Genomic DNA, 26,529 nt, shown 5'->3' with positions numbered 1-26,529 from the left:
TTAACAAATGAAATTTTTTTTTTCTGTTGGCAATCCTGATTGTCGCGTCGGTAATAACCTATCGTTGAATTATACTCAAATATAAACGTGGTATTCCACTGTGAAGCTTGAGTTTTTATTTCATATTACTTTTTAGAAGGTTTGTTTACATATATAGTTCTAATAAAATCATTAATTTTTTAATTTCATATTTATTAACAAAATATAACCCAAACCGGTTCAGTATTTGCTTAAATAAAAATAGAAGAGACAAATCTAATTAAGTTATACTATTTATATATTAATTAATATAACTTAGATATCGATTAATATAATTTTTCTTATTCAGGTAATATTCAATCATCATCATGGCTGCAACAATGCCAATAAATCCAAAACCATTTCTAAATGGTTTAACTGGAAAACCTGTAATGGTAAAATTAAAGTGGGGTCATGAATACAAAGGTTATCTTGTGTCAGTCGATGGTTACATGAATTTACAACTTGCAAATACAGAAGAACACATAGATGGAAATTGTACTGGTAATCTTGGAGAAGTACTGATACGATGTAACAATGTTATGTACATACGTGGTGTAGAAGAAGAAGATGAAGAAGGAGAAATGAAAGATTAAATTTACAATTATGACTTTTGTATTTTTAATTGCTTATTTGAATTATAAAGTAAATAAATATAAGTCTGTATAACCTTATATATGTCAAGTATAATGAATTAATAGGTCATGTAAAAACAATATTTTTATAAAATATGTAAATAAATAATAATTTAATATCTTAGAAATTTTCTTTTATGCATGACCATTTTCAAAACATTCTTTTATATTTCTATGCTATTTACGATAGGCTTAGGTCTAAACTTAAAAACAATTTTTTTATTTACAATTGCTTGAATAGTATATTCAGTTTTGCAATCTTCTTCTTTTGACTGATTGGTTGAAGTGACAGCTTTTTTTTTTAAAACTGCAATAGGTTTTGTAAGAGCCATCTCTTTTCCATACATTACATGAACACCAATTATGAGCATTGGAATTCCAGATTTTGTAAAATGAAAATCGCCTATATAATGACTATTTGTAATATCTTTTGTACCAAACGATAATTCACCTTTTAATTCCACTATAGCCCACTCTTGTACATCTTGATCACTGAAGAAAAGATAAATTTGTTACTTTTTAATTGTATTATTATAGCTATATATATATATATACACACACATGACATTAATGATTGTTACCGTTTAATAGGTATTATCATTTTAATAATTTTTTGTTAAAGATGTCAGAGTAGATAAAAATTTGAAATATGATATATACAATTTATTCACTTTACTTTTATAAATTTTGTAGTATCATTATTTACTAGATTAAAATTTATATCTATGCCTAAATGAATTATTACTATGATTCTCAATTTACAAAGTATTTATTCTGTGTAAAATACTTGCTAGATGTCACTGCATTTTCTTCATCGTTGATAAAATGGCGTCTGGATTGAGATATCATATAAAAATTAACGAGCTACAAAATGAAATCAGTAGAAGAAATGATTTTACTGAATTATTCAAACGTGAATATTTCATAGCTGCACGTAAAATTCAGGTTGCCGAATATAAAATATAATTATTTATATAAATATATATATGCTATAATTTGTATACTATTTTTGTAAACAAATAGGACTCCTATTTCTTAAAAACTTATCTAAAAACTTATTGAAGAAAATACGCGTTAAAAAAATATAATATAATTTTTTCAATTATTGGTGATATTTTTTCGTATAATAGGCTTGGTTTCGTGGCAATGTAACAAGAAAACATTTATTTATGCTTCATAAAGAAGCAATAATCATTCAGTCTAATTGGCGTGGGTACTATGTAAGAAATAATTTTGATAAAGTTATAATAAGCAAAGTACATCAAATGTGGGAAGATTATTATAATTGCATGGCAACACGAATCCAAGCATTGTGGCGAGGTTATTGGATTAGGAAAACTTATTCAAACTTCTATGAAAGAATGAGATGGTTAAATAACGTATATGCAAAAAATGAAGAGATTGTAGAAACCATGCAAAAGTTTGTAATAATTTTTTATAAATCATATCAATATTTAATTTATAATTGTATCCACAGATTCAAAGAGAATGAGATTAATTATATCAGAAATGTTCTGGAACGGGAATCATTACTATGGATTTTATTTATACTTTTTAAGGTATTATTTAATATCAGATTCTATATTATTAAAAAATAATTTATCATTTAAACAAAGCTTATGTTACAATTATTAAATATTTTTACTTGAATATCGCATAGTTACATCATTTGCTGAGAACAAAAGTTAGACCAGGTGTAATCACACGAATTGATCAAACTAATTTTACTTTAATTGAGAAGATGTTAAGATGTTTAAAATATCAATTTTATACACCAAAAAAATTAACCTTTTGTGATCATTATAAATTAGAAAAGCAATTTCCATCGATTTTCCATGGTACTTTTCTTGCAAGATGTGAAAAAGAAATTAGAAATTTTGAGTACAAATTAAAAACTGGAAACATATCAATATACAGAAGTATAATTATATTGAAAAGTTAAAACATTTTACTTATCATATAAATTCACTTACAATTATTTTGCATAGGTTATTCTTATACCAAAGAGGAAAAATTGAGAAATAAATTACAAAATCTTGGTCATGATTTTATAAAAACATATAATAATAAACATACTGTTTCAATGGAAAGCATAGATATAAACAGCAAAAAATGTATAAAGTAAAAAACAGTTTTGTTATACATATAAAAGTAAATTATTATATTTATGAATCTGATATATTTTTAAATTTATAATTATAACAAGTATTACTATTTAATAAATAATCTTATTTTTTCATTATTGTTTCATTAATAACTTCAAATATATAAAGAAAGAATAGATAAGCAATTGTTTAAAATGATGTGGACCTACAGAATAATATATTTGTAAATTATACATATAATTTAAAAAATAAAAACAACCAATTAAAAGTACAGATGACTAGATGTAGCTATTTGTATTATGTTTTTGTTATATGAATTTTAGAATCTTGAATATGTCTATTCATGATTAATAAACATTAATAACGTATTATGTTGTAAAGCTTAAAAGTATTATTTGTTATGAAAAAAATGATTTTGATAATAATTTTTTTTTTATTATTATCTCGTACATCAAGTTTTGGTAGACATCGTATGCATAAATTGAAGAAAGATGAAGATGTTTGCGAAAAAAAAGTATTACATGAAGTTTTTTTAAATTCTAATGCTACATTTATAGATCCTTATTATAATTGTGATACAGTGGGAATAGTACAAAAAATCCCATATATTCAAGTATCCCCTGAAAACAGTTTAACAGTTCACTTCTCTTCAGCTTGTGTGAAATGTGGAATGTGCATTGCTATAGCAAATCAAGTTAACCTAAATATATATTTTATAATTTTTATCAAATGTGTTAATATTTTTCTATTATAAAAGTATAATTGATATCTTTTTATTCATGCTTTTAGATAAACGATACGTTATTAGAAATACATGAATCTTTGGATACTTGGTTAAATGATACAGAAGCCGTTATCCTTTTGAGAAATATTTGTAATTTTGCTTTTAAACAGTATGTATAATTAAAAGAGTATCCGATTAAGCTCATAATTATTTTGATATATTTTTTAATACTTTAATATATATGTACATATATATACATACGTGTTACATATAGCTACAGTTTACGAGAAATTAATGGCAAAAGATATATTTGCGATCATGTTCCTGGTTCTACATTAGTAACATCTTCGGGTGATGGTTTATGGGAGACACAGTAAATACTTTTTTCAATATAAATATAAATTTTATATGTAGTAATTCTCATTACATAATTTTTAGTTTGAGAGATAATTGTCATGAATATTTGAATGAAATAGACCCATTAGAATTGTATCAGCATTGGCAACAATGGTGTCAGGATGATCATAAAAATCCTGATTTGGTTACAATACTTTGCAGGTTTTTATAGAACTAATTATAGAAGTTAAAGTATAATAGATATAATATTTGAGATATAATTACAGAAATGACGCTGGGAAACTACGTGATTGCAGAAGTATGGACGATATGATTAAATATGAATTACCTTCGAAAAACTATCAAACAGATATAAAAATTAAAGTAGAATTCGGATGTTGAAGTACAAATGCACATAAATTATTTATATCGGTATATCAATTTTTATTTATTCGATTTATATATGTGTGTGTATGTATATATACGTATATATATATATACACACACCACTCTTATATTTGTTTTGTATAAATTGAGGTATGATTATATAACTTGAATATAGAAAAAAAAATATATTATTAATATTAATAGATCTATTATATTTTTTTATATTTAAAATTAATAGAACTACAAGAATTAGGTTTATTATATTACGAAAAATTTTTGATTGTATACATAACTTTTGTAAATAAGACTGATCAATTTTCACGCACCAATCAGAATGTTCTTTATATATGTTTTCCTATTGGCTACAATTGAAAACACGTCATTATAAGTAAATTGAAAAAAACAATATGGCGGCAAAGAATTCATATAAGATAGTATTTAGTATAAGTATTATAACTCTTTTATTAAATATTACTTATAACTTGTTGAATATTGAAAAGTAAAGATACTATATATTGTATATGATTCATTTTGATCATCGATCATAAAGATGGGTAAACACGAAGTGGGAACACCAAAATATATTGCAAATAAAATCAAGGCTAAAGGTTTACAAAAATTACGATGGTATTGTCAAATGTGTCAAAAACAATGTCGAGATGAAAATGGATTTAAATGTCATACAATGTCTGAATCGCATCATCGGCAATTGTTACTTTTTGCCGATAATGCAAGTCGTTACATGGATCAATTTTCACGTGAATTTTCTGAAGGATTCTTAAATTTATTGAAAAGACAATTTGGTACCAGACGAGTTCCAGCAAATCGAGTTTATCAAGAATATATCTCGGATAGAGTTCATGTACATATGAATGCAACTATTTGGCTTACATTAACAGGATTTGTTAAATGGTTGGGCCGTACAGGCAAGTGCGTTGTCGATGAAACAGAGAAAGGTAAAAAACTTTTAATATTAAATCATGTAGAAAATCAACATCTTATTTTAGTTGATAAGTATTATATGCAATAACGTTATTCTTTTTAATTTTTAGGTTGGTACATAACTTATATTGATAGAGATCCTGAAACATTAGCTGTTCAAGAAAAGAAAGTAAAAAAACAAAAAATGGATAAAGATGATCAAGAACAATTAATGAAATTTATAGAAAAACAAATTGAAAAGGGTCAGCAACAAACATCAATCAAGGAAGAAACAGAAGAAACCAAAGAACCATTAATACGTCCAGATGACACTACACCTTTGGTTTTAGATATAAAATTGAAACCAAAACCTAAACCAGTTCCTATAATTAGTCCATCTACATCAAAGCAAAGTGAACTTTCTATTGAGTGTAATTCTTTTACAGAAGAACCACAAAAGATTCAACCATTTATTAAGTTGGAATTAAAAAAAAATGATAGTAGTTCAAGTTCAGAAAAACACGCTAAAAGTGAAGGAGGTTGGCTTAGGGAAAAATTGGTAGTGAAAGTAATTACCAAAAGTCTAGGTGATAAATATTATAAAGCAAAAGGTATCGTTAAGTCGGTGGAAAATTCTGGATTTGTTGCTAAAGTTAAACTTACTATACCTGAAGAAGTTGAAGGGCATTTGATAAAATTAGATCAAGAATATTTAGAAACAGTAATACCTGCTATTGGTAAAGAAGTTCTAATACTTTGGGGGAAGTACAAAGGAGAAAAAGGAATAGTGAAAAAATTACACATAGAAGAATATACTATTGATGTTCAGTTAGAAGGAAAACTTGTTAGAACTCTACCATATGAACAAGTATGTAAATATATTGATTGATCGTCTACTGTGCTAAAAATGAAAGTGTTTTTTTATTGAAAGAATATTGCCATTATTGATTCGTTTGGAGATGAACAAATATACAAATTATGATAATTTATATTTCCTGTATATATTCTATCCATTTTTGTACATTTATACAGATTTTTTATATTTATGAGATCTAATGGATTTATCTTTCTTTCATCTTAAACCAGTTGTTTAACAGGAGAAAACTTTGCTACTAATTTATTTAATTATAAACTTGATAAAATAATTGTACATAGTATTTTTAAGTGCAAACGTATGTGATAATGAAATAATTTATCAATTTTAATGTGCGATATTGACATCAAAGAAAATCATAATTAATACTAACTATCGTATATAATGATAATTCTATTTTATTTTTTTATCAATATGACAGTGGAAATAATAAATACTATTGTCAAATGGTGATAATATGTTCTATATTTCTGCAACAGGAACTGCCCTTAAGGCTGCTCATCAACCTTACTTTATATATATATATATAAAGCTCTATATATATATATATATATATATATATATATATATATATATATATATAAAGCAAGACTATTTTTTTGTTAAATGAAAAAAAGTTATTAAATATCAATAATAAATAAAAAAATTGATATAAAAAAAAATTATGTGGAAATATATGCGAAGTCGTGAGAAATGTTGAACATACGTAAATTTCGTTGTATAAATGAGCTTTGTATCGCAGAAAAAGATCGAGAGAGATCGAGAAAGATTGAAAATGATCGAGAAAAAGAGAAAGAGAGGCAAGAGATAACGATCAATGTAATTAAGCTTCGACATGTAATACAACGATGCATGCATTTTACGAAACATATAATTGTTTTGAAATTACACGAAATTTACGTAAACATATAACCATGAAGTTACTTTACTCGTGGAATAGAAAAGATAGAAATTGCTAATAATTACAATTAAAGATGATAAATTATATATATTTTTTTTAAATAAAGTTTTAACATATATTTAAATAGTTCAAAATACATGTATACTAATTTTATTTCATTTATTTTATATGTACATATATATAATTTTTGTTGGATAAATTAATTCTTGTTATTTTTAGTTTTTGGCAAAAACAAAATTAGGAGAAGAACGTGTAAATAATTCTGCTATCTTGCTCTATAATCGTCATTGTTACGTATGGATCGTTTGACCGCCAAACTTATATACGTTTACGTTGTGTACTAAATCTTGTTTTGATTCGAGCGTCTTGTAAAGATCAACACAAATTTGAAACAAATTTATTTATTATTTAACTTCATTTTCATAGCCTTTTAAAAATATTTCTATTAACAAATAGACGAAAATTTTGTACTATTGAATCTATTGTGTAAATTTCATGTATTTTAACGATTTAAGAAATTAATTCGTAAATACGCATTTCTAGACATTAAATATCTCTATATAATTTTATTATATACAATTATTGAATACCTTCGAAATTATATTAAAAATATTTTCAAGGAACAAAGGGAATTCGAAGATTAACATATTTCGTATAAGATAGTAATATGCGTGTATTTATTAAATTATAAAAAAAATAAACATATTTATAAATATAAAAAAGAATATAATAAAAACATACATATTTCTCGTATTTAATTATACAAAGATGAATGAATATTCGATTAATAATTGCAAATTTTACCTTAATAAATGAAGAGACTGTAATGTTTAATAAATTTCTTCACGATCATAAAGACATTTGAAAATAGCAATTCAAAAGAATCGTATAACGTATTATCCTAATTATAACAATAATTCTAACAATGAAGAGGAACTATTAATGTGAAGAAAAGAGTATAAGAGAATAGAAATAAAACTTGATTCGTTCAATTTTCTCTCTCTTTCTTTTCTTATTCTTTTTTTTTTTTTAAGGAGGATACATTTTCCATTTTATTTCGTTTCTTCCTCGTTAGTTTCCTCTTGCTGCTGTTCTTGTTTCTGAGATTTAGTTTGAACCGCAGGTCTTCCAGTATGTTCGATCTTAATCGTTCTCTCGTTCTCAATCTTTGGTACTTCCTTTCTTGGTGCGATAATCGTCAAGACACCATCGGAAGATAATTTCGATGTAACTTGATCGATATCACATTGTTCAGGAATTATATATTTACGAGTAAATTGTCTTGAGACCCATCCATGTTCGTCACGTTTTTCTTCGTGTTTAGCCGTAACAACGACAAATTTATCAACAACCTTAACGTCGAGCTCGTTCGGTTGAAATTGTTGGACATCTAAGACAACTTGGAATTTGTTCTTATCAGCGTTAACAATCGAGGAACCATTATCTTTTTGACGAATTAATTCAGCCCATGGACGATAATAACTCGCTGGAAATCTTTCTCTTTGTCTTAGAATATCCATTCTGTTTGGAATAGCCAAAAGTTGTTCAGGACTCAATCCTAAACCAAAGTTTTGATCCATGAGACGATGTGGTTGATCCAAATCCTCCCACCAATCGGAGAAAATAAGTGGTAACAGAGACATTTTTTTTCAATGTTTCTTCGTATTTCTTCTTCGTCAAAGAAAGAATAATTTCTTTTTCTTCTTCTTTATCTTTCTCTACGTATATTTTTATTTTATATGATCACGTTATTCTTTCTCACTTAGAATTCGTTCGTACACTCGTTACTCGTCGCTCGTTCGACTAAGACTGACAGTTACCGGCTTCGAACCGGCTTTTTATTGATCGCCCGATCTCTGAGCCGAACATTCACGAAGTCTCCAGAAATGATAGCGCCGGCGCGTTTTCATTGATACTTTTATGTATAGAATGATCTGTTTTCCTGTTCTCGGTATTTTATTTTATCAATTGATTCATTATTATCTAATTAAATCGTATTTCGATTTTGAGACGAATTATTCGAAATGATTCATATTTTCTATTTAAAAAATCTCCCTTGTCCTAAAACTTTCGAATTTTTTTTAATGTAAACGTTCATTGATTCTCAATCGTAGTTCGTAGAAACGATATGAATTTCCAAACTATTTGATGAATTTCAACATCTTTTCGTTGTTTTATTTTTTCTTCTTTTTTTTTCAAAGTAATTCTCAATATCGTAAAATAGTACTTTTAAAATTACCTTGAAATTCACTTATTTTTCTCTTCTTATATTAAAAAAAATGGAATTAATAATTCATTCATTATAACTGTAATAATAGTTTTACTCCAATTATAAATTTTATCATACGAATGAATGAAATTCTTGGATGATCGTGTAATAAATAAATTTGGCATTAATTCAACTTTTCTCGTATATTCTCGTCTTTACATTGATTTTCAAAAATATTTAATTATAGCAGACAAATCATTTATTATTACCAAAGCATATAATTCTAAAAAATAATGTTAATGAGTCATACGATGAAATAAAGATTTAAAAATAGAATAGATACGTGTTGAGGAATATTCCAGATTAAATCATATTTTATCAAACAGGCGTGCGCGTCGATTCGAAATTCGCGCTATTTCTAGCACATTCCATTCGAGAGAATTCTCCGCGTTTCTAGAATGTGCCTTCTAACTCGCTTGCTATTGGTCGAACTACTGCCCCATCTTCGAATCAGCTTTCAGATAATCACATACACATACATAAGTAATAAATTTTCGTTACTTGTTGAATCATTTGAATGGACAAAAGTTGAAATAATATTATACGGATTTAACATGAAGGTCAATAAATATTGATCAATAGTAATAGGAGTATCTTTCAAAGATTGATTATTTGTTTAAAAGTCAACGTTTAATAAATCGATTAATTTTGAATTAGAGAAAAAGACGGACGTAGATTATATTGTTGCATCATTTGTTAAATAATAAATAAAAAAAAAGAAAGCTATGTCTTCGTTACCAATATTGTTTTCAAATTGGTGGGAGAATTTGGATCGTCCTCATCGTATTTTTGATCAACATTTTGACTTATCCTTCAATCCTAAAAATTTATTATCTTCTTGGACCCCGTACGATAGGAATACGGATCTTTTGATATATAGACCTCGCCGGCATTTTCAACATCGTCATCATCCATATAACAGAAGTATGACACGCAAAACATCTGGTACATCGAACGTAGTAACTGATAAAAACAAGTTTCAAGTAACTTTGGATGTTCAAAAATCTGTACCAGATGAAGTGACTGTAAAGGTGGTAAAAAAAAATGTTATGGTTGAAGGTAAGTACGAAGAGAAGCAGAATAAACGTGGTTTGATTTTCAGACAATTTTTTAAGAAATATGATTTCTAAATAATGCTATATCGATCACTTACATTTTATTCTTTTTTCAGATCGAGATTTTACTACCATAATTCCTAAGAAGATATCAGAATTAGAAGAGAAAGAAAGGATCATAAAGACAGAGAATACAGAACAACCTTCATTGAAAGATGATGTATCAAAACCTATTGAAGCTCAAAAAGAGCAAGGTTTGCAAACTGAGAAAAATGCAGTACAACAGAGAGAACAAGATAAGACAGTCAAAGCTGCCTAAAAAATAGTATAATAGTTTTTATATCTCTTTACCATTATGACAGTATTATTATATGTTAAGTGTATTATTTTTACTTCTCCTATAATATAGAATTATGTAATTTATGAAATATATGAACATTTTAAATAATAAAAGTGATAATTTTTTGTTATAAATTAGAGTTTACTTTGATTAACTTTTTCTTCCATTATCTTTTCCTAATTAAATAATTTCAATTTATATATATATATATATATGTTCGTTCCTTATGTGTGTAATTATGTATAGAAGGAATATTTAAAAATTATTATTTTTTATAATTTATGTACACGCATGTAATTTGTTATAAATATAAAGTATAAATATATTTTCTTTATGGACGGAAATTTGTACATTAAATATACAAAGTATATTAAATATACAGATATATATAAAATTACAGTAAAGTCAACTTATAAAATTATATGTAAGTAGTATTAATTTTTTATGTGAAAGTAAGATCAATTCATGCATAATCAAACATTCTTGTTGTTCTAAAAATAGTTCAATAACATTACTGTTGCGTATATTATTATTAACAATGCTATAAAACTATTATACTTATACAATAAACATAAAATTTAATAACTTAATGTTTATAAAAATCGTTTAAAATATAAAAGTGATGATAGGTTTTTATACTAAATTTTTGGACGGATTAAATGAGTGAATACATTTCTATGTAATTAGATTTAAAATACTTCTAAATTTGTATATGTCTTTAACTAACCTCTATCAATTATTTTGTTGTACTTTTAAATTGGTATCTTTGTGTTGTCATACTTAGCAATAAAAATTTACACAATATTTTTCACATGACACATATAAAAACATCTCAATTACATTGTTCTATAAATAATCTGTTTAAAACTACAAATTAATAATTTTATATAAAAATGAGCATATTATATTTGCCAAACTAAATGTATTGAGATCTCAATGTCTGAAAACAGAACTAAAAAATTAATTGAAAAAGAATTTTATAACCTTGCTCCAGTCATATATGAATGATCTATGAAGTTTGATTCATAACATTGTTATGTTGCAAAATATCCTATAATACTAGATACTACTAGCAATAGGATAGAAATATTATAACTACTAGCACTATTGCATCTATTATCAAAATAACAGAAACACCATGTTACCTCGTCATAATAATCTCTATGGATATCTAATTGATGAATACTATTATTTACATAATGTCCTAAACGAAGATCTTTTGCAGCAGGGCGACACCCTTCATAACGATCTGCTGGCATATCTGTTCTAAAACTACGTACAGAACTCAAGCATTCTCTTGTAATAACGGTCTCAGCTGTCAATATAAATTCATATTAAAATCTTGTATTTAACAAGACATAGACCCTATTTTTAATGGTAGATAATTAAAAGCATTAAAATACATTACCTCCTTTTCTCTCAATTATTTTAACACATTTATCGTCGTACTCGGGACAAGATTCTCCCCAATACCATAACCAATTTAATGGAGTGCCACACCCAGGATGATTACTGTTACATCTGTAACATAGAAGACTTTCCCCTGCAATGAGAATATTATTCATTGTATAGAATTGAATAAATATACAATATTACAAATAATTTATAAGACCACACCTTACCTTCTTTAATTATTAAACTAAGTAGAAAAATTGAGAATATAATTTTCTTTTCCATATTAATAAGTGCATACATCAGCCGTCACTAATAACAAATATGAATAATATTCTTTAAAATATTATTCTTTTGTAACAATTTTATAAATAATAAAATATACATATACACGAGATACTTTATTGTTAAACACTATGTGTAGAATATTAATGAACACGTACGCAAGCATTTAATTTCGCATATTGACACTAGATGGCATGAATGTTCGAACCAATCAGAATGCTCCATTTGCAGTTACTTTTTAACAATGTGAGTCATAATTTATTAAGATAAGTTGATAAAGAGTAATTAAGTTATATAAGTGTAAATAAATCAAATCGGAGAAAGTAATAAAATTATATTAAATTAAAATCAATTTTGCTAAATAAAGTATTTTAGTATTTTAGTATTACCAACCTTGGAAAATGTATTCAGCACAGTGAAGACACTTTTTATTCAACGACAGTGCACTCATATGGAAGATATTAAATTCTATGGTAAATCATTATTCACAACAGTTATTGAATATATTTCAAATATTTAGCATTAATATTATTGCATTATCTACAATTAAGTTTTAATATATTTATATTATCTACAATTAATCATAATAGAATTAAATATATAATAAACGAAATAATAATCTTTAGGTTCGATATGAAAACTTAGTGAGCATGAAGTGAGATAGAGAAGAGTATAATGTTTGGATTCAAAAAGGTGTCTTATGTGTATCTATCGGTATGTTTTACCATCATTGGATGAAGTAGACATTACCAACAGAAAAGTAGAATTTCTTTACCAATCAGGTAAAAAACCGTAATAGTAAATTTCTGTTTTACCGACTGCTAATATGATAATATTGATTCCTATTTTACCGCTTATAACTAGGCCTAGGCATAATTACATATCATATAAATCAAATAAAAAATATCATATCATATAAATATTAATTAAATCACATCATAAAAATATTGATTAAAAATATTATACATTTTTCTTGGAGTTATTCTTTTGGGATAGTGCTGGATAGTATACATTTTTATAAAATCACTTATAGAAGATATTTCCCTTATCCCTTTATTTGTTAAATGTATAGCAATAATTTCTTTCGCTAGTTTCTGCTTGAAAATGTGGAAAGCTTGACCCTTCTTATTTTTCTTAAAGAGGATAAACTATTTAACAACTTCGTATCCATAAAATAAGAAAAAAAAAAAAATAAATAAATAACTTGTTTCCAACTGTATCTTTAAACATTTCTTTGAAGAGATATTTTGTTGTCTTAACTTAAAAAACTCATCCTGTATGTGCATATATATATGTATATATATATATATATATATATATATATATATATATACATACATACATATATATGTACATGTAGTTATGTCTCTTTCTTCGCTATATAACTTAGCTGAAAATGCTATCGAGATATTAGATACGGACTCGAAGCTCCTCTTTCTTTTTCTATCTTTCTTTGAAAGAAGAAGAAGTAAAAGGTTAAAAGGAAAAGGAGAAGAAGAAGGCAGAATATCTCGTGGACTCCCTCGGTGGTTGCCCGAGGCGTTCAACCAATTAGCTAACTCCATGGCACTTTACTCTCGAAACCGCTAACGAAGGAGTCGAGCGAGCGAAGAAAATCGGACGAAGGAAGCGTAATCCAGCTCTTTCTCTCTTTCTTTTTTACGTTAGGAATCATTCCTTCTTCCTTCCTTCCTCTTTTCTTTTTTTCTTTCTTACTCTCTCGCTCGATTCGATTCGATTCGATTCGCTTCAGGCCATTTTCGATCTTGGAAAGCGTGACACAGAGCGAACGGGACCTCGTTTTTACGTCTTTTATGTCGATCGATAACAATTTTTATCGAAACAATACGTTCCTTCTCCATCGATCTTTGCAATAAAAATTCTATTCGATGAACCAATTATCTTTCTTTTCTTGCTTTTTTTTCAAGTATGATCATTCATTCATCTTTACGATCTCATCGTTTCCATTTAAAAAACGTTAAGGTCGGATGTTGAAATAAAATTATCATAAGAGTGAGAGAGAGAGAGAGAGAGAGAGAGAGAGAGAGAGAGAGAGTCAGAGAGAGAATAAGCAAGATATAAATATAAAGAAAACGCGAATGGAGTCTTCTTTCCAAAGGGAAAAATCGACCGAGCAAGGGCTTCTCTTTACGGTGAGAATAACAAGTTTTCAGACGCATAATAATTTGATGTAATGACTCCAGGAACGAAGCGAGTGGAAAATTGTGGAAAAGGAAAGAAAAAGAGAGAGACTGAGAGACTGAGAGATAGAGAGGGATAGAGTATATACGTCAAAGGAGACCGAAAAAGGATTCTCTCTTCTCCCACGTTTACGTATAACCATGTACGAAGTTCTTGTGATATTGCCTTTGGCTACAGAGAAACGAATTAATTCGAGATGTTAATTTACAGGAGTGGTAACAATCGGTAAGTGTGCTTCTCCTCTTGTTCCTCTTCTCTTCCTCTTCCTCCTCCACCCCTCCATCTCTTCTTCTCTTCCTTCTCTTCTTCTTTATCGTATTCACGACCTCTTCCCTCGTGTCTTGTCGAGATGTTCTCTGTCTCTTTCTCTCTCTTTCTCTTCATCCACCAAAGAGATCAGAGAAAGTCGAAAGTAAACGGAATTCTCGCAGAAGTCAAACGTTTTCCTTGTTCTCACTTTGCGGGAAACGCTTTTCAAACGGCGCGGCGGCTACGACTCTTGGATTAGAATTTTCCAACGAACAGAAAAAAAGAGAGACTTTAATCTTCCTTTTTCTCCATTTTTTCTCTGTTTCTCTCTCTCTTTCTATATATCTATCTGTCTGTCTATCTATCTATCTATTTTTCACTCCTTCACATTTTTTTCCTTCACTTTCCATCTTTCTTTCTTTCTTTCTCTCTTATGTTATTAACGAAGCTTCAAAGTAAAAAAAAAAGTTTCTTTTTTGCTTATAGTGGAATTCCTTTGCATTCATTGAAGGAGAATTAAGATTATCACAGTGGACAGTTAAGGGTTTCAATATGGAAACGAAAAATAAAGATGATTGCGACCAACGAAAAATTTTTTTATCTCATAATTAATAATAAACGAATGATCAATTAGAAAAAAATATTTTTCTTGTTTAATTGTAACAATGAAAATGCGTTTCGTAAACTTTTTAAAAAATTATTTTTCATTAAAATTAACTAATTTGTATATATATATATACGTATACAAGAAACATAAACGTATAAGTGTATGAGTATGTATATGTATATTACATATTCTGTTTTACGTGCTTATATATATACATATATATACACGAACATACCCACATACAAGCACATACATACACGTATCGACACATACACGACGTTTCTATATACATACATATATATACGAACACAGCCAAACTCGAATCTCGTGATTTTGCGATAAGGCTCGCGTTTTCTCGTTGTACAGTGTACCGGCTCGTTGGCAGGCGCCTCTTCGTGCGATAAGCTACGATGCGAATACGAACGAGTCTCTCCGTTGGAAATTTATACGGGAAAAAGCATCTCCCTTCCCATTTCTTTGGTGTTCTCACAGATATATGCAGCAGACATATATACGTACATATACACAGTGAGTCACCTGGTTATAACGTGTTGACGCGTTTCTTCGGTAATCGTATTTGCTAACGTCGAAAGAAAAAAAACGAGAGAAGAGAGGGAGAGAAAAAGGGGAAAGAGAGAGAGAGAGAGAGAGAAAGAAAGGGAGGAAGGTAGGGAGAAAGAGAGGAAGAAAAAAAAATATAGAAGAGGATCGATCACTAACACCATCTTCTTTTTACAAAGTAATCGCCTTCGAAATCGTCGCTTGATGCCAGATTTCTATGGGGCTTTTGTGTGCTTTACGTGATCCTACCTTGAAATTTTGACGGAAAACTTCGAACGATACACACTACACACACGCACATACACCGATACACATACTCTATCTTATCTATTTTTTTTCTTCTTCCCACATGAGTTTGCCTTCGTCAAGATCGTTAAAATATGTTAGAGAAGTTTGGTATATATCGTCTACTTAAACGTAATATGTTTTAGCCCGTTTAGAGATCCTCGATTAAGGGTAGTTTCTTTCAGCTTAGAAAAGGGGTTACAAGCTTCTGATCTCATAAACTATTCGTGATCATCGTTGTGAATCAAATTGGAGATTGCTCCGGGCGATAAAATATGGATCACGCAAGTGTAATTAATGTAAATACATATTTTTTTTTCCTTTTTTTTTGCCTAACATCCTGATCTTTCTCTACTTTTTAGTTAGCTCGAAAAATTTTCCATTTGTTTTTGCTCGCCGATCAGACTTTTTCTTGCTCATTTTCCTTCTTTTCTTTTTTTCAATCGAACATGAATACTTAAATATCGTGGTAAAACATATTTGTGGCTCGAGTTATTCATTGTAGGTTTTTTTAATCATTTAAAAATATTTCGAGCATGATTATTATTCTAACGATTACCGTGTAAGAATTTTTGTGTAAGATTTCCCACTACGAAGTTTCTTACGAAGTAAATTCGATTTACTTTTTGCTTTTTCCTTTGGATATCAACGCGTTTGCTGAAAAAAAAGAGTATATCATCGCGTGTATGTGTGAAAGAGATGATCTAATTACGCATTCGAGCAATCGCGAATCTAACTCGAAATGGAAACGATGAGAAAGCGAGAGATAGATAGAGTCTCCCTTGAAACTCTCTAATCGTTATGGTTTTTAGTTTGCCAATCCGAGCGAGCAAGCATTTTGGATGTTAATTGCGCCGGTAATTATCTACGTTCACGACGTCATCCTTGTCTTTGACAGTTTTAGAGCCATCGAGTCGTACGTTCGTCACCACTTTTCGTATTACGTACGGCTGAAATTGTTTCCAGACGATTCGCTAACTCACCGATGTAACGTTTTCATCAAAAGAGAGAAAGAAAGAGAGAGAGAGAGAGAGAGAGAGAGAGAGGGGGAAACAGAGAAAGACCGATTTACGTGTCTCTTGCATGCATTTACGATTGATTGTTGTTAACACATTGAATGCTATTGATGTCAACGAATAGCCGACACTCCATTTTACAAACTTTATTTTCAATATACTTTTCTATTTTCTTTCTCAACCATGCAAAAGATTAAAAAGTGTATATTTTTTAATACGATTGTAAAATTTAATTATAAAAAGTGTGACAATGAAGTTATTAAAAAGTATTAGAGATGAATATATCGATTAATACTAGATAATTTAGGCAGTTAACGTGTTAACAAAATAAACGTGAATGGAGAAACATAGTGAGGGAATAATTAGCAACTGGAATAATGGACAAGAATCGTGAAATTTTCGGCTAACACGATTTCGGTACTAGTCGATTCAATTACTGGCTATACCGGAAGCTGAGTCGAGTAAACGAATAAGAGGATCAAGGGCTATATCGTTCCGGTACGTTTTCTCGCACGGAAAATAACAGAAGGTCCGCTTATTTTGGCGATCGGAAGCCAACGCGAAACGTTCACGGATCCTCCCGATGTGCGGGAGAATAAATCCAAATTAGTAAACGCCATTAAAATGAGTTGTTAACTCCTGAGAGTTTGCGTGTGCTTATATATGTGTTTGTTACACCAACATGTTGCCACCTATGCATTCTCCGTGCACGTTCGTGCATCAGCAACCTTATGTTTGCACGTGTGTGTGTATATGTGTATGTACATACGTACGAGAACATTGGCGTAATAGATTCGATCGAACGAAATTGTTTTAACTTTTATAGAAAAACTTTATTGCAATATTACAATTGCATTCGAATTTTTATAAGCGATCGGATTTTATACCATATTTAATAACTTATAATATTTTTCAACCCTCAAATTCCTCAAGATTATTTTCAATAATCATAACAATTAAAAACTCCGATCAAAGATAATTAATATAATCGTATATCCATCACGAAAAATCTTGAAGAATTTGACAATAATAAGAAAAAGAAAACAAAAAAGAAAAAAGAGGGATAGGTAGGTCCAGTGATTTTTTTCAATCTCGATCTTTGGAACTCGCAATTACGCCATTGCCAGGTACGTGCACACTCGCCGCGTGTGCAAAACGCTTAGAGCTCACGCCCAGTGGTTCGTCCACATACTCGGTTACTTGCGTACGCGCGCGTGCTCACTCGTGGATGAGGAGAGAAAGAGAGAGAGAAAGAGAAACAGAGAGAGAGAGAGAGAGAGAGAGAGAGAGAGAGAGAGAGAGAGAGAGAGAGAGAGAGAGAGAGAGAGAGAGAGAGAGAGAGAGATGGAAATAGGAGATGCAGCTCTGTCGTTTATTTCACCCTGCATACGGTTGGTTTGCAACGTATAAAAAAAGCCCTTCAGCCTCTCTGCAGTTGCATTTGGTTTCGGACTCTGTCTGTGTGTGTATGCGTATATATGCGATATCGCCATCGAATACGATGTTCCTACCCCCACTCCTCTATCTCTATCTCTGTTTCTCTTTTCTATCCACTTTCAGCTATACTGAGAGATAGAATTTCGCTTTGCTTCGTTCACAATATACATCGTACATGAGTATATACGTGTATGTGTGTGTGTGTGTGTATAATATATATATATATATATATATATATATACATATATATATATATATACATACACATATACACACACATATACACTTACATATATGTATATATATGTATATGGTTGTATATATATACGAGCGTGAGAATTGGGCCACTGGACCAATAATACACTTCCGATGTTTCTCCTTTTTCTTTTCTTTCTTTCTCTTTTTCTTTTTCTTTCTCTTTCTCTTTCTATTATTTTTCATTTCTCCTTTTTTTCCTATCTCGATATAGTTCCAATGCACTTTGTCACAAGTTACACTGACCCTTTTTCGATTTTCGATCTTCGTTATTAATTTATTAAACTCATCACCTAGCTATAGTACGAAGAGTCTTCTCTCGCTTTCGTTCGACATGCTTTTTGTTCATGTTAATCGATTTTGTTTATACTTCAACTCGTTCCAAACTTTTCGACGTTCGATCGTTAATTAATTTTGTCAACAACGCTTGTAAATATGGAAAAAATATCCTCATTTCTTCATATATTCGTATATACTTTCATCTATATATAAATAAATATATATATATATATATATGTATGTATGTATATATATATGTATGTATGTATGTATGTATATGTGGTTCAGTAAGTACCACATTCGCTCGTTTTACGCATTAAACAGATTAATTAATTCGAATTCGCTGTCGGATTCATAATCCTTTTCGGGGAAATATAAAGTACGCGGAACGTGCGATCGAAAATTGTAAATTAGCAATTCGTCGATAATGAGCGGAGAGTGGAAAGAGAGCAGAGAGCAAGAGAGAAAGAGAAAGAGAAAGAGAGAAGAGTGAGTTTGGTGCGTCTCTTTCTCTTTACTCTTTTTCAGTCTATCATACACACATATATATATATATAAATTTTATATATATATATACATATATATAGGATGTGATGTATTCTTCATAAAACATTTACAGAATTTTCTACTTTCGTCGGTGAAAAAATATCAAAAACCACGAAGATCTTCCTGCTTTTAAAATTTTTATTATATCGAAGTTCACTTTCATTATATGAAATAGTTAATATAGATCAACATGAAATTTCAATGATTATAGATTCGTAATACTTTATATCGTCCAATATGTATATGCAGATAGCTATAAACATAAAGCTTTAACATTTAATTGCTATAATTCAAATACGATGTAACCGCGTAATCGTGTTCCTCACGCTTTTCATCTATCTCTGTCTTTCTCTCTCGCTTTTATCGAGAGGAAAATATTATAACGAAACTCGTGGTTCTCGACTACGTCGATGTTACCTCCGTAATAAAACACACGGTTCACGTTGTTTCATGCGTTACATTATGTACGCTGTGAGTACTCTGTGCGTCCTCAAAAGTATGAAAATGTTGGACTCTCTCGTAGCGAGCGATAAAGTTCTACCCCACGAGCGCTACTCTAATTATACTGTCAGTTTTCTGAATAGAAGTTGCACGGAGACGGTGTACGATAATGCTTGGAGTGTCTCGAAGGTAGGAGAATTAAATCGTCGTCATTGTGTTGCGGTGTTCCTGCTAACCACCAAGGAGAACCTACGTGGATGTTTATGCGTATGTGTATATAGGTGTGTGGATATGTGCGTATATATGAGTATATGTTTTGTTTCATATTCGTGTTTTCCATTTTGTCTTTTTATACAGTGATAGTCCTTCTCATGTTTTTCAACGAGCTAATGCTAGGGGTAAAAGTTAGAAGGATTTTGTTTGGAAATTAATGTTGACTTGTTTCGAAACTTTGCTTGCATCGATTCTTTCGATTTTCTCTTATTTTTATTTTATCGTATTATTTTAATTACATTCTAGAGAATTTGATCGATCAAATGTCGAGTCAAGCATTGTTTAGAAATTCTAATTGATTTTTAGATACTCGAAATTAAATTTGAGTACAAACGTTGTTCCAGATTAAAGAGAGAAACGTCGAAGACTCTTGTAATTATTGAACGATCTCGTGGCTGTATAGTTTTCTCTTTTGAAAAAAAAAAAGTAAAAAAAAAAGAAAAGAAAGAAGGAAAAAGAGTGATGGACATAATTTGTCAAAGTTCGTCATGTTACATTAATTTATGGATGCACGAATTTTTAAGACCACACGATAATTACACCGACTAACGATGTACCGAAGTACTCGACTGAATTTCCTACCCACTCGTGTTACACTTCGAGCGAAGCTTTTGTGAACCTCTACAGACTTCTTTCTTTCCTCTTATGATTATCGAAAAATTATAATTAGTTTATAAATTAATATATATCATGATATCTTTCTCGCTTTCTTATATAATTCGATGATTCTCTATTCGTAAGGGTTAGGTAAGTGGAATCGTGCAATTAAATTATATTTTTTGGTATGACTCGATATCGATATTTTTGGAGAACACTTAAAAATGTTGGGAAAAAAGATATCATTTCGTAGATTAGGATTATAAAGATATATTTTGATTGACGTCATGATTTTCTTTTACACGAATAACATCCTTTAAGGGATATCTTCAGATAGGACTAAGTAAAGTCATAGTCTTTTTTTTATTTTTATTGTTACAAATATATATATATATATATATATATATATATAATTATGGAAAAAAATAATTAATATATATATATATATGTATGTATGTATATTAATTAATTGATATTGATCGTGAATTAATTGGTTAATATCATTACGTATATAATTTTCTTATTTCATAATATTCTATATAGGTTTAGTAATATTATAAATCAATTAATTCATAATCAATTTACACACATTATTAGTATTAATTATTTGATATCTACATAATATAATGTATTATTAAAATTAAAGTAACCTAAGACTAATATTTAGTAAATTTTGTTTAACCCGATTTTATAGATTTTCGAATAATTAATTAGAATTTTATCGAATCAATACTGTTGTTAAAATTAACATAATATTTAAATAATAATTAAATGTCGCTCAACATAGCGAAAGCAAGTTTATTAAATGGGAGAAGAATTTTCTAGTAAGAAGATTATTTATTTAAACAATATCAATTTTATTGCAATGTTTTTAATCGTTTCTGTTTTTATTTATTGAAGTTAGTCTTTGTTCACAAAGTGTATCTTAAAAAATGTTGTTCGATTCTCGCAAACGGCAAATGATTGAGATAAACTAATCGAATTATTTTTCCAACTTATTCCGTAGAATAAGATCAATCGAAGGGATGCTAAGAAACGAACGGAACGAAAAACTAATTGCGGAAGAAGCTTCTTGAAGAAATGAAATCAGATGGAGACCAAAGAAAACAAATTAAAATTCAAATAAAGAAATACAAAAAATGATAACTATATTGTATTTGAATTTTTATAAATAATAATTATAGCAGAGCAATATAAATTATAAATCAATTTTCTCACTCGGACAATACCTTTTCGTTAAGCAATATCACATCGTACATTGTCTCGCTTTTATCAATAAACAAAATTTTAATGAAACGAGGCGTGTTACGTATCTACTGGTCAAATGTGTTTCGTTTCGATGAAAATATAACGTGTTCGATGGACTCAGTATTACCTAAAACGCTTTTGTTTGTTATAATATCTTTGAATTCGGCCACACATAGCAATATATGTATATTCATTCGATCCATTTGTTTCTATAGAAGAGGGAAAATCAAAGAGGATGGACCGCCATCGATGACAGCTTTTCACGATGAAAATGCTTTTTGGTATTCGTAATGAGGAGACAAAAATCGAAAGGGATGAAGAAGCATCATAGAAAGATAGATAGATAGATATATAAAGAGGGAGGGAAAGAGAGAGCGAGAGAGAGATAAAAAATTGGTTGAAAAATACCTGAAAATTCGTATTGTTTTGATCATTGAGAAAAGTTCATTTTTGCGTGAAAATTGTCTTCAATATATTCATATCTCTTTCTCTCTCTTTCGTCCTCTCTACCGGCTGATAATTTCCGCGTGATAAATTTATTATTTCCCCGACGGAAACTTGCACGTAAAGCTCGGCCGGTTTTTGCGCTCGGCTTTACCTCTATGCAAATTAATGGCGATATATCCAATGCGAGAATGTATACGGTGATGTTCAGCACGAGATCGGAGGACGAATGGATGGTACAGAGATGATGGTGGTGGTGGTGGTGGTGGTGGTGGTGATGGTGGTGCTGCTCGTGGAAAGAGGGATGAGGAGATAGCGAAGAGGGAGAGGGGGGAGGTAGCGCGGTGGCGATGCCGTTCGAAACCGCAATTCACTAATTGTTTTTCAATTCGCGACAATCGATGGCCTGTGGGTAGAGTCGTGGTCGCCAATTTGCCTGCTCGCCGCTTTTCGTCCCGATTTCTTTGAATAATCTAATACTTTTCTAGTTCTATATCTCTACATTCTCGTGTTTCTATGTTAGTTTAATGTCATTTATCTTTTTTTTTTGTTTTATTAATAACGAACGATTCGATAAAATTCATCTATGACGGATACTCATTGTCTGTGATTTATGAATTAAGAAAGAGAGAGATATATGAGATTATTACGATATCAGCCTAACACAAGTCACACAATGATTTCAAATCATCAGAATGTAGATAAATTTGATTTTGGATAGACTTATGTCAGGTTACTTTTTAGTATAATATATGATTCAATTCTTTGAATTAGTTTGTTCGTTGATATCATGTCCGGTGAACACGTTTGTGGTCTAATCACGTCGATCTATTCATCTTCTAAACTCAGGAAGACTTGATCGAGCCAAAGTTTAACTCAAGGAAGAGAATTCTCGGCCGACAGGGAAGGTGGATTTCCGCGAATGCTGTTTCAAAATCGCCGACAAATCGCACGTAATTTCCACGTAGCAGACTTACTAATTAGAAACGTCATACCTGGCGCGGTTGCGGCGACTCTTGCGGATACTGCTGAACGGCCAAGCTAAATTATCCTTCGTCAGTTAGCCGCATCCGGATATGAGCCAGCAACAATGGCTAATTTATAACATAATGCTATTCTCTCTCTCTCTCTTTCTCTCTTTCTCTCACACTCTCTATCTCTATCTCTTCGTTTGTCTAAACTACAGATTCACTTGTTCACCAGGGCTATCTATTTGCATTAGCTTTTACATCCGTTTCCTTCTTGAATATGTTTTCAAAAGCAACGTTATTTAAGTCTTGAAGAATTTCGAACTTCTGCTCGTCGATCTTCGTCATTATTTTTACAAACCGATTCGCCCTTTGTTCGCATTCTGTTTAGACATGAGAACCTAATTGAATTTTCTTACTATAAAAATTTCTATTCATCGTTAATTTAAAGAAGATCTCGCTTTTGATCTCGTATAATACTTAATTGTTTAGATTTGAAAAAAAAAAAATCTGGCTGAATATAACGTTATACGATTGTATTCCTTTTCTTATATACCTACACATCGATAAACAAATTCCGAAAGACGAGTTCTATCTCGGCTAACGCCCGTATTCACCGTCCTTCTCGTACAATCTCTATGCATTATGAATCAGAAATGATATTAGAATATTCCGCACATACATATGAGTGCATTAAGGGGAACAGGTGCCGATATAGATTCTTTTAGCATACCTTAATATTCGAGCGTGGCTTGATTTACTTGCTGATCGTGAAAACCCCACCTCTTTTTCTTTTTCATCTTTTGAATGGCATATTTTGATCGTTCGAACTGTGTTGAAATACGAAGAAAATGGACGAAAGAATAAGAACGAAAGGGCAATTTTCATTCACCATCTCTCTCTCTCTCTTTCTCTCACTCTTCTCTCTCTCTTTTCCATGATTACCTTTTCTTTTCACAAATTGCTTCGACCTGACTGAAAATATTAAAAGAACACTCACACCATCGTTGAGAACAAGTTGGTAGGAAGAAAGACGAAAAAAATTATGTTGCATCGTATTACCCTGCTATCCTCCTCTTTTTCCTCCTCCTTAGACCCCTCTCACTCTCTCTCTCTTTCTCCAAATAGCTAGCCCCTTTTTCAGACCACGATTTCCCGTTAGAACGCGAACGATTTCGGTTAACCAAGGGACAAGGCTCTAACTCTCAATCGCCGTCGAAAGTTGTGTGTAACTCGTCGAGGTCGGGACGAGACCTGCACGGAGATTGGCTTTACAAGCTGTTCTAATGAGATAAGTTCGACCATCGTGCCTTACTTTTAATATCTCTTCTCCCTCCAATGGCGTCGCGTGTTGGTCCTTAACGAGCGAAATATTGTCTGACGCTCTTCGCTTCTCAGAATTTTACTCATCGTACGAAGACCACTAGCGATCTCTCCGATCGAGATCGAACCGATGATTAGATTGATAAATCGATCGATCGATCGATCGAACGGTCGATCAGTCGACAGATAGATATATTCGATGGATCGATAAATGAACCGGAACGTTCATTCTCGTTCCATAAAGCTTTACTCTTTGCCAAAGTTCAACTTTGATTTTTCTCGTTACGTTAGAGAATACCAACTTTTTGCGTTTCGCTTCGTATCTATCGATAGCTGTCGACGTGACCACCGTCGTTCGATACTTTCTCCTGATAAAATTTAAAGAATCGAGAGATCAAATCGCTCATGATAATCTACGATGACGTTCCTCTTTTATATCGTCGCGTTTAATAATTTATCTTCATTGATACGTATCCATATTATTCGAATAAATGTTATTCCATATTGTTCCTCTTTTAACGATTATTTGAATAAAAAAAACTTCGATGTAATGCTAGTAACGTTTTATTTAAGAACAAAAAATACTTCTCTAGAATAACTATGTTCTGATTCCACTGGAGAGAATTTCGATGGATTGTTGATCTTAGATTTTTTCGAATATGTTTCGTATTATTTCGAAAAAAGAGGCTGAGAAAAAAGGAGAAATTGATTGACACACCGTTGTACCACCTATGTTCTGAGAAATTGAAAGGTACGACGATTGTGCACGTCGACCTGTCCCGTTTCATCGATTATTCTTTTCACTCGGCCTTTTACGCGCCCATTCGCCGATTGAACAAATTACGGTGCGAACGCGATGCGGTCGCGAGTATCGTTATCATTTAGTCGCCGATCGTTCTCGATTTTTCTTTTTCATTTTTTTCGTTTTTTTTTTATGTTTTTGCTTCTTTTTTTATTTTTTATTTTTTTCGGAATCCAGCTCGGAGCACGAAATAAATTGAAAACTCGTTGATACGAAGAGAGACGAGGCACGGGACGTGGTATTTTGTGGTTTCCGCTTAATTTTGACGTTATCGAAACGCTCGTAGAAAGTAATGTGTTTGTCTCTCTCTTTCTCTCTTTCTCTTTTGCATTGCGGTCCATATGCATATGCACGTAGTGGTTTTCGAGTTCGTAAAAAAAAGATGTCTGGTGGGCGTTTGATCTATCCTCGTTAGATACATACATACGTTTGTATATACTTTCGTACTCGACAATTTCGATTAAAAGGTGTCTCTTTCTTTAATAAATAAAAGACAAAACAGAACGAAACAAAATAACGATGTGACCGAAATCGATTTGATAAGTGAGAAGAACGAATTACCTACCCGATAATGCTCGTTTATATTCACGTTTACGTTATCTCATACTAATGAGTTTTTAAAACTGTTATAATAGTCACGCGAATCAAAAGGAGAAAAAATAGAATTAACAGAAAGAGAAAGAGAGAGAGAGAGAAAGAGAAGAAAGGCACGCGAGACATTCTTTGGTAGCACAGCACCATGTGTCGTGAAATA

General features: G+C 30.5%; 8 protein-coding genes and 2 long non-coding RNA genes across 13 annotated transcripts; 6 read left to right on the top strand and 4 right to left on the bottom strand.

Moving 5' to 3' along the window:
* The first annotated feature begins 14 nt into the window (after positions 1-14).
* Positions 15-781, top strand: LOC127069177 (small nuclear ribonucleoprotein F). The gene is made up of 2 exons (XM_051005945.1): positions 15-139; positions 329-781. Exon 2 carries the CDS (start codon positions 348-350, stop codon positions 612-614), a length of 267 nt encoding a protein of 88 aa, XP_050861902.1. The 5' UTR covers positions 15-139; positions 329-347; the 3' UTR covers positions 615-781.
* On the bottom strand, positions 616-1,481 carry LOC127069176 (chromosome transmission fidelity protein 8 homolog). Its single transcript, XM_051005944.1, has 2 exons — positions 1,235-1,481; positions 616-1,145 (listed from the first exon to the last, which is right to left on the bottom strand). Exons 1-2 carry the CDS (start codon positions 1,252-1,254, stop codon positions 818-820), a joined length of 348 nt encoding a protein of 115 aa, XP_050861901.1. The 5' UTR covers positions 1,255-1,481; the 3' UTR covers positions 616-817.
* Positions 1,481-2,892, top strand: LOC127069172 (uncharacterized). 2 transcript variants are annotated; one of them, XR_007783376.1, is made up of 2 exons: positions 1,481-2,212; positions 2,642-2,892. XR_007783376.1 is itself a non-coding variant. In XM_051005940.1 (2 exons), exons 1-2 carry the CDS (start codon positions 1,823-1,825, stop codon positions 2,593-2,595), a joined length of 672 nt encoding a protein of 223 aa, XP_050861897.1. In that variant the 5' UTR covers positions 1,483-1,822; the 3' UTR covers positions 2,596-2,892. The 2 variants fall into 2 exon arrangements, 1 of the variants encoding a protein (XP_050861897.1); XM_051005940.1 differs by having other exon boundaries at positions 1,483-2,212; positions 2,314-2,892.
* A 254-nt stretch (positions 2,893-3,146) lies between these two features.
* On the top strand, positions 3,147-4,250 carry LOC127069174 (uncharacterized). The gene is made up of 5 exons (XM_051005942.1): positions 3,147-3,272; positions 3,548-3,651; positions 3,757-3,855; positions 3,921-4,040; positions 4,106-4,250. The coding sequence occupies exons 1-5, from the start codon at positions 3,159-3,161 to the stop codon at positions 4,218-4,220; spliced, it is 552 nt and encodes a 183-aa protein (XP_050861899.1). The 5' UTR covers positions 3,147-3,158; the 3' UTR covers positions 4,221-4,250.
* A 126-nt stretch (positions 4,251-4,376) lies between these two features.
* LOC127069170 (DNA/RNA-binding protein KIN17) lies at positions 4,377-6,556 on the top strand. Of its 2 annotated transcripts, none has more exons than XM_051005938.1 (2): positions 4,377-5,161; positions 5,372-6,556. In XM_051005938.1, the coding sequence occupies exons 1-2, from the start codon at positions 4,756-4,758 to the stop codon at positions 6,013-6,015; spliced, it is 1,050 nt and encodes a 349-aa protein (XP_050861895.1). In that variant the 5' UTR covers positions 4,377-4,755; the 3' UTR covers positions 6,016-6,556. The 2 variants fall into 2 exon arrangements, with proteins under 2 accessions (XP_050861895.1, XP_050861893.1); XM_051005936.1 differs by having other exon boundaries at positions 5,258-6,554.
* A 483-nt stretch (positions 6,557-7,039) lies between these two features.
* Positions 7,040-8,725, bottom strand: LOC127069173 (protein lethal(2)essential for life-like). Its single transcript, XM_051005941.1, has one exon. It carries the CDS (start codon positions 8,542-8,544, stop codon positions 7,954-7,956), a length of 591 nt encoding a protein of 196 aa, XP_050861898.1. The 5' UTR covers positions 8,545-8,725; the 3' UTR covers positions 7,040-7,953.
* Positions 8,726-9,270: 545 nt separating this feature from the next.
* Positions 9,271-10,699, top strand: LOC127069175 (protein lethal(2)essential for life-like). Its single transcript, XM_051005943.1, has 2 exons — positions 9,271-10,229; positions 10,342-10,699. The coding sequence occupies exons 1-2, from the start codon at positions 9,896-9,898 to the stop codon at positions 10,542-10,544; spliced, it is 537 nt and encodes a 178-aa protein (XP_050861900.1). The 5' UTR covers positions 9,271-9,895; the 3' UTR covers positions 10,545-10,699.
* A 215-nt stretch (positions 10,700-10,914) lies between these two features.
* Positions 10,915-12,407, bottom strand: LOC127068825 (uncharacterized). Its single transcript, XM_051005105.1, has 3 exons — positions 12,188-12,407; positions 11,974-12,108; positions 10,915-11,880 (listed from the first exon to the last, which is right to left on the bottom strand). Exons 1-3 carry the CDS (start codon positions 12,258-12,260, stop codon positions 11,600-11,602), a joined length of 489 nt encoding a protein of 162 aa, XP_050861062.1. The 5' UTR covers positions 12,261-12,407; the 3' UTR covers positions 10,915-11,599.
* A 125-nt stretch (positions 12,408-12,532) lies between these two features.
* LOC127068827 (uncharacterized) lies at positions 12,533-15,293 on the top strand. Its single transcript, XR_007783223.1, has 4 exons — positions 12,533-12,715; positions 12,869-13,024; positions 14,447-14,669; positions 15,180-15,293. It is a non-coding gene; the product is annotated as an uncharacterized LOC127068827 (long non-coding RNA).
* Positions 15,294-21,749: 6,456 nt separating this feature from the next.
* On the bottom strand, positions 21,750-25,004 carry LOC127068826 (uncharacterized). 2 transcript variants are annotated; one of them, XR_007783222.1, is made up of 4 exons: positions 24,966-25,004; positions 24,713-24,904; positions 24,384-24,625; positions 21,750-24,286 (listed from the first exon to the last, which is right to left on the bottom strand). It is a non-coding gene; the product is annotated as an uncharacterized LOC127068826 (long non-coding RNA). The 2 variants fall into 2 exon arrangements; XR_007783221.1 differs by lacking the exon at positions 24,966-25,004 and having other exon boundaries at positions 24,713-24,950.
* Between the last annotated feature and the right edge of the window lie 1,525 nt (positions 25,005-26,529).

Source organism: Vespula vulgaris, chromosome 14 (genome assembly GCF_905475345.1).
Source record: "Vespula vulgaris chromosome 14, iyVesVulg1.1, whole genome shotgun sequence".
NCBI classification, from domain to species: Eukaryota; Metazoa; Arthropoda; class Insecta; order Hymenoptera; family Vespidae; genus Vespula; species Vespula vulgaris.
Note: the sequence above shows the minus strand (reverse complement) of the source record. Positions and strands in the feature narration are given on the sequence as shown.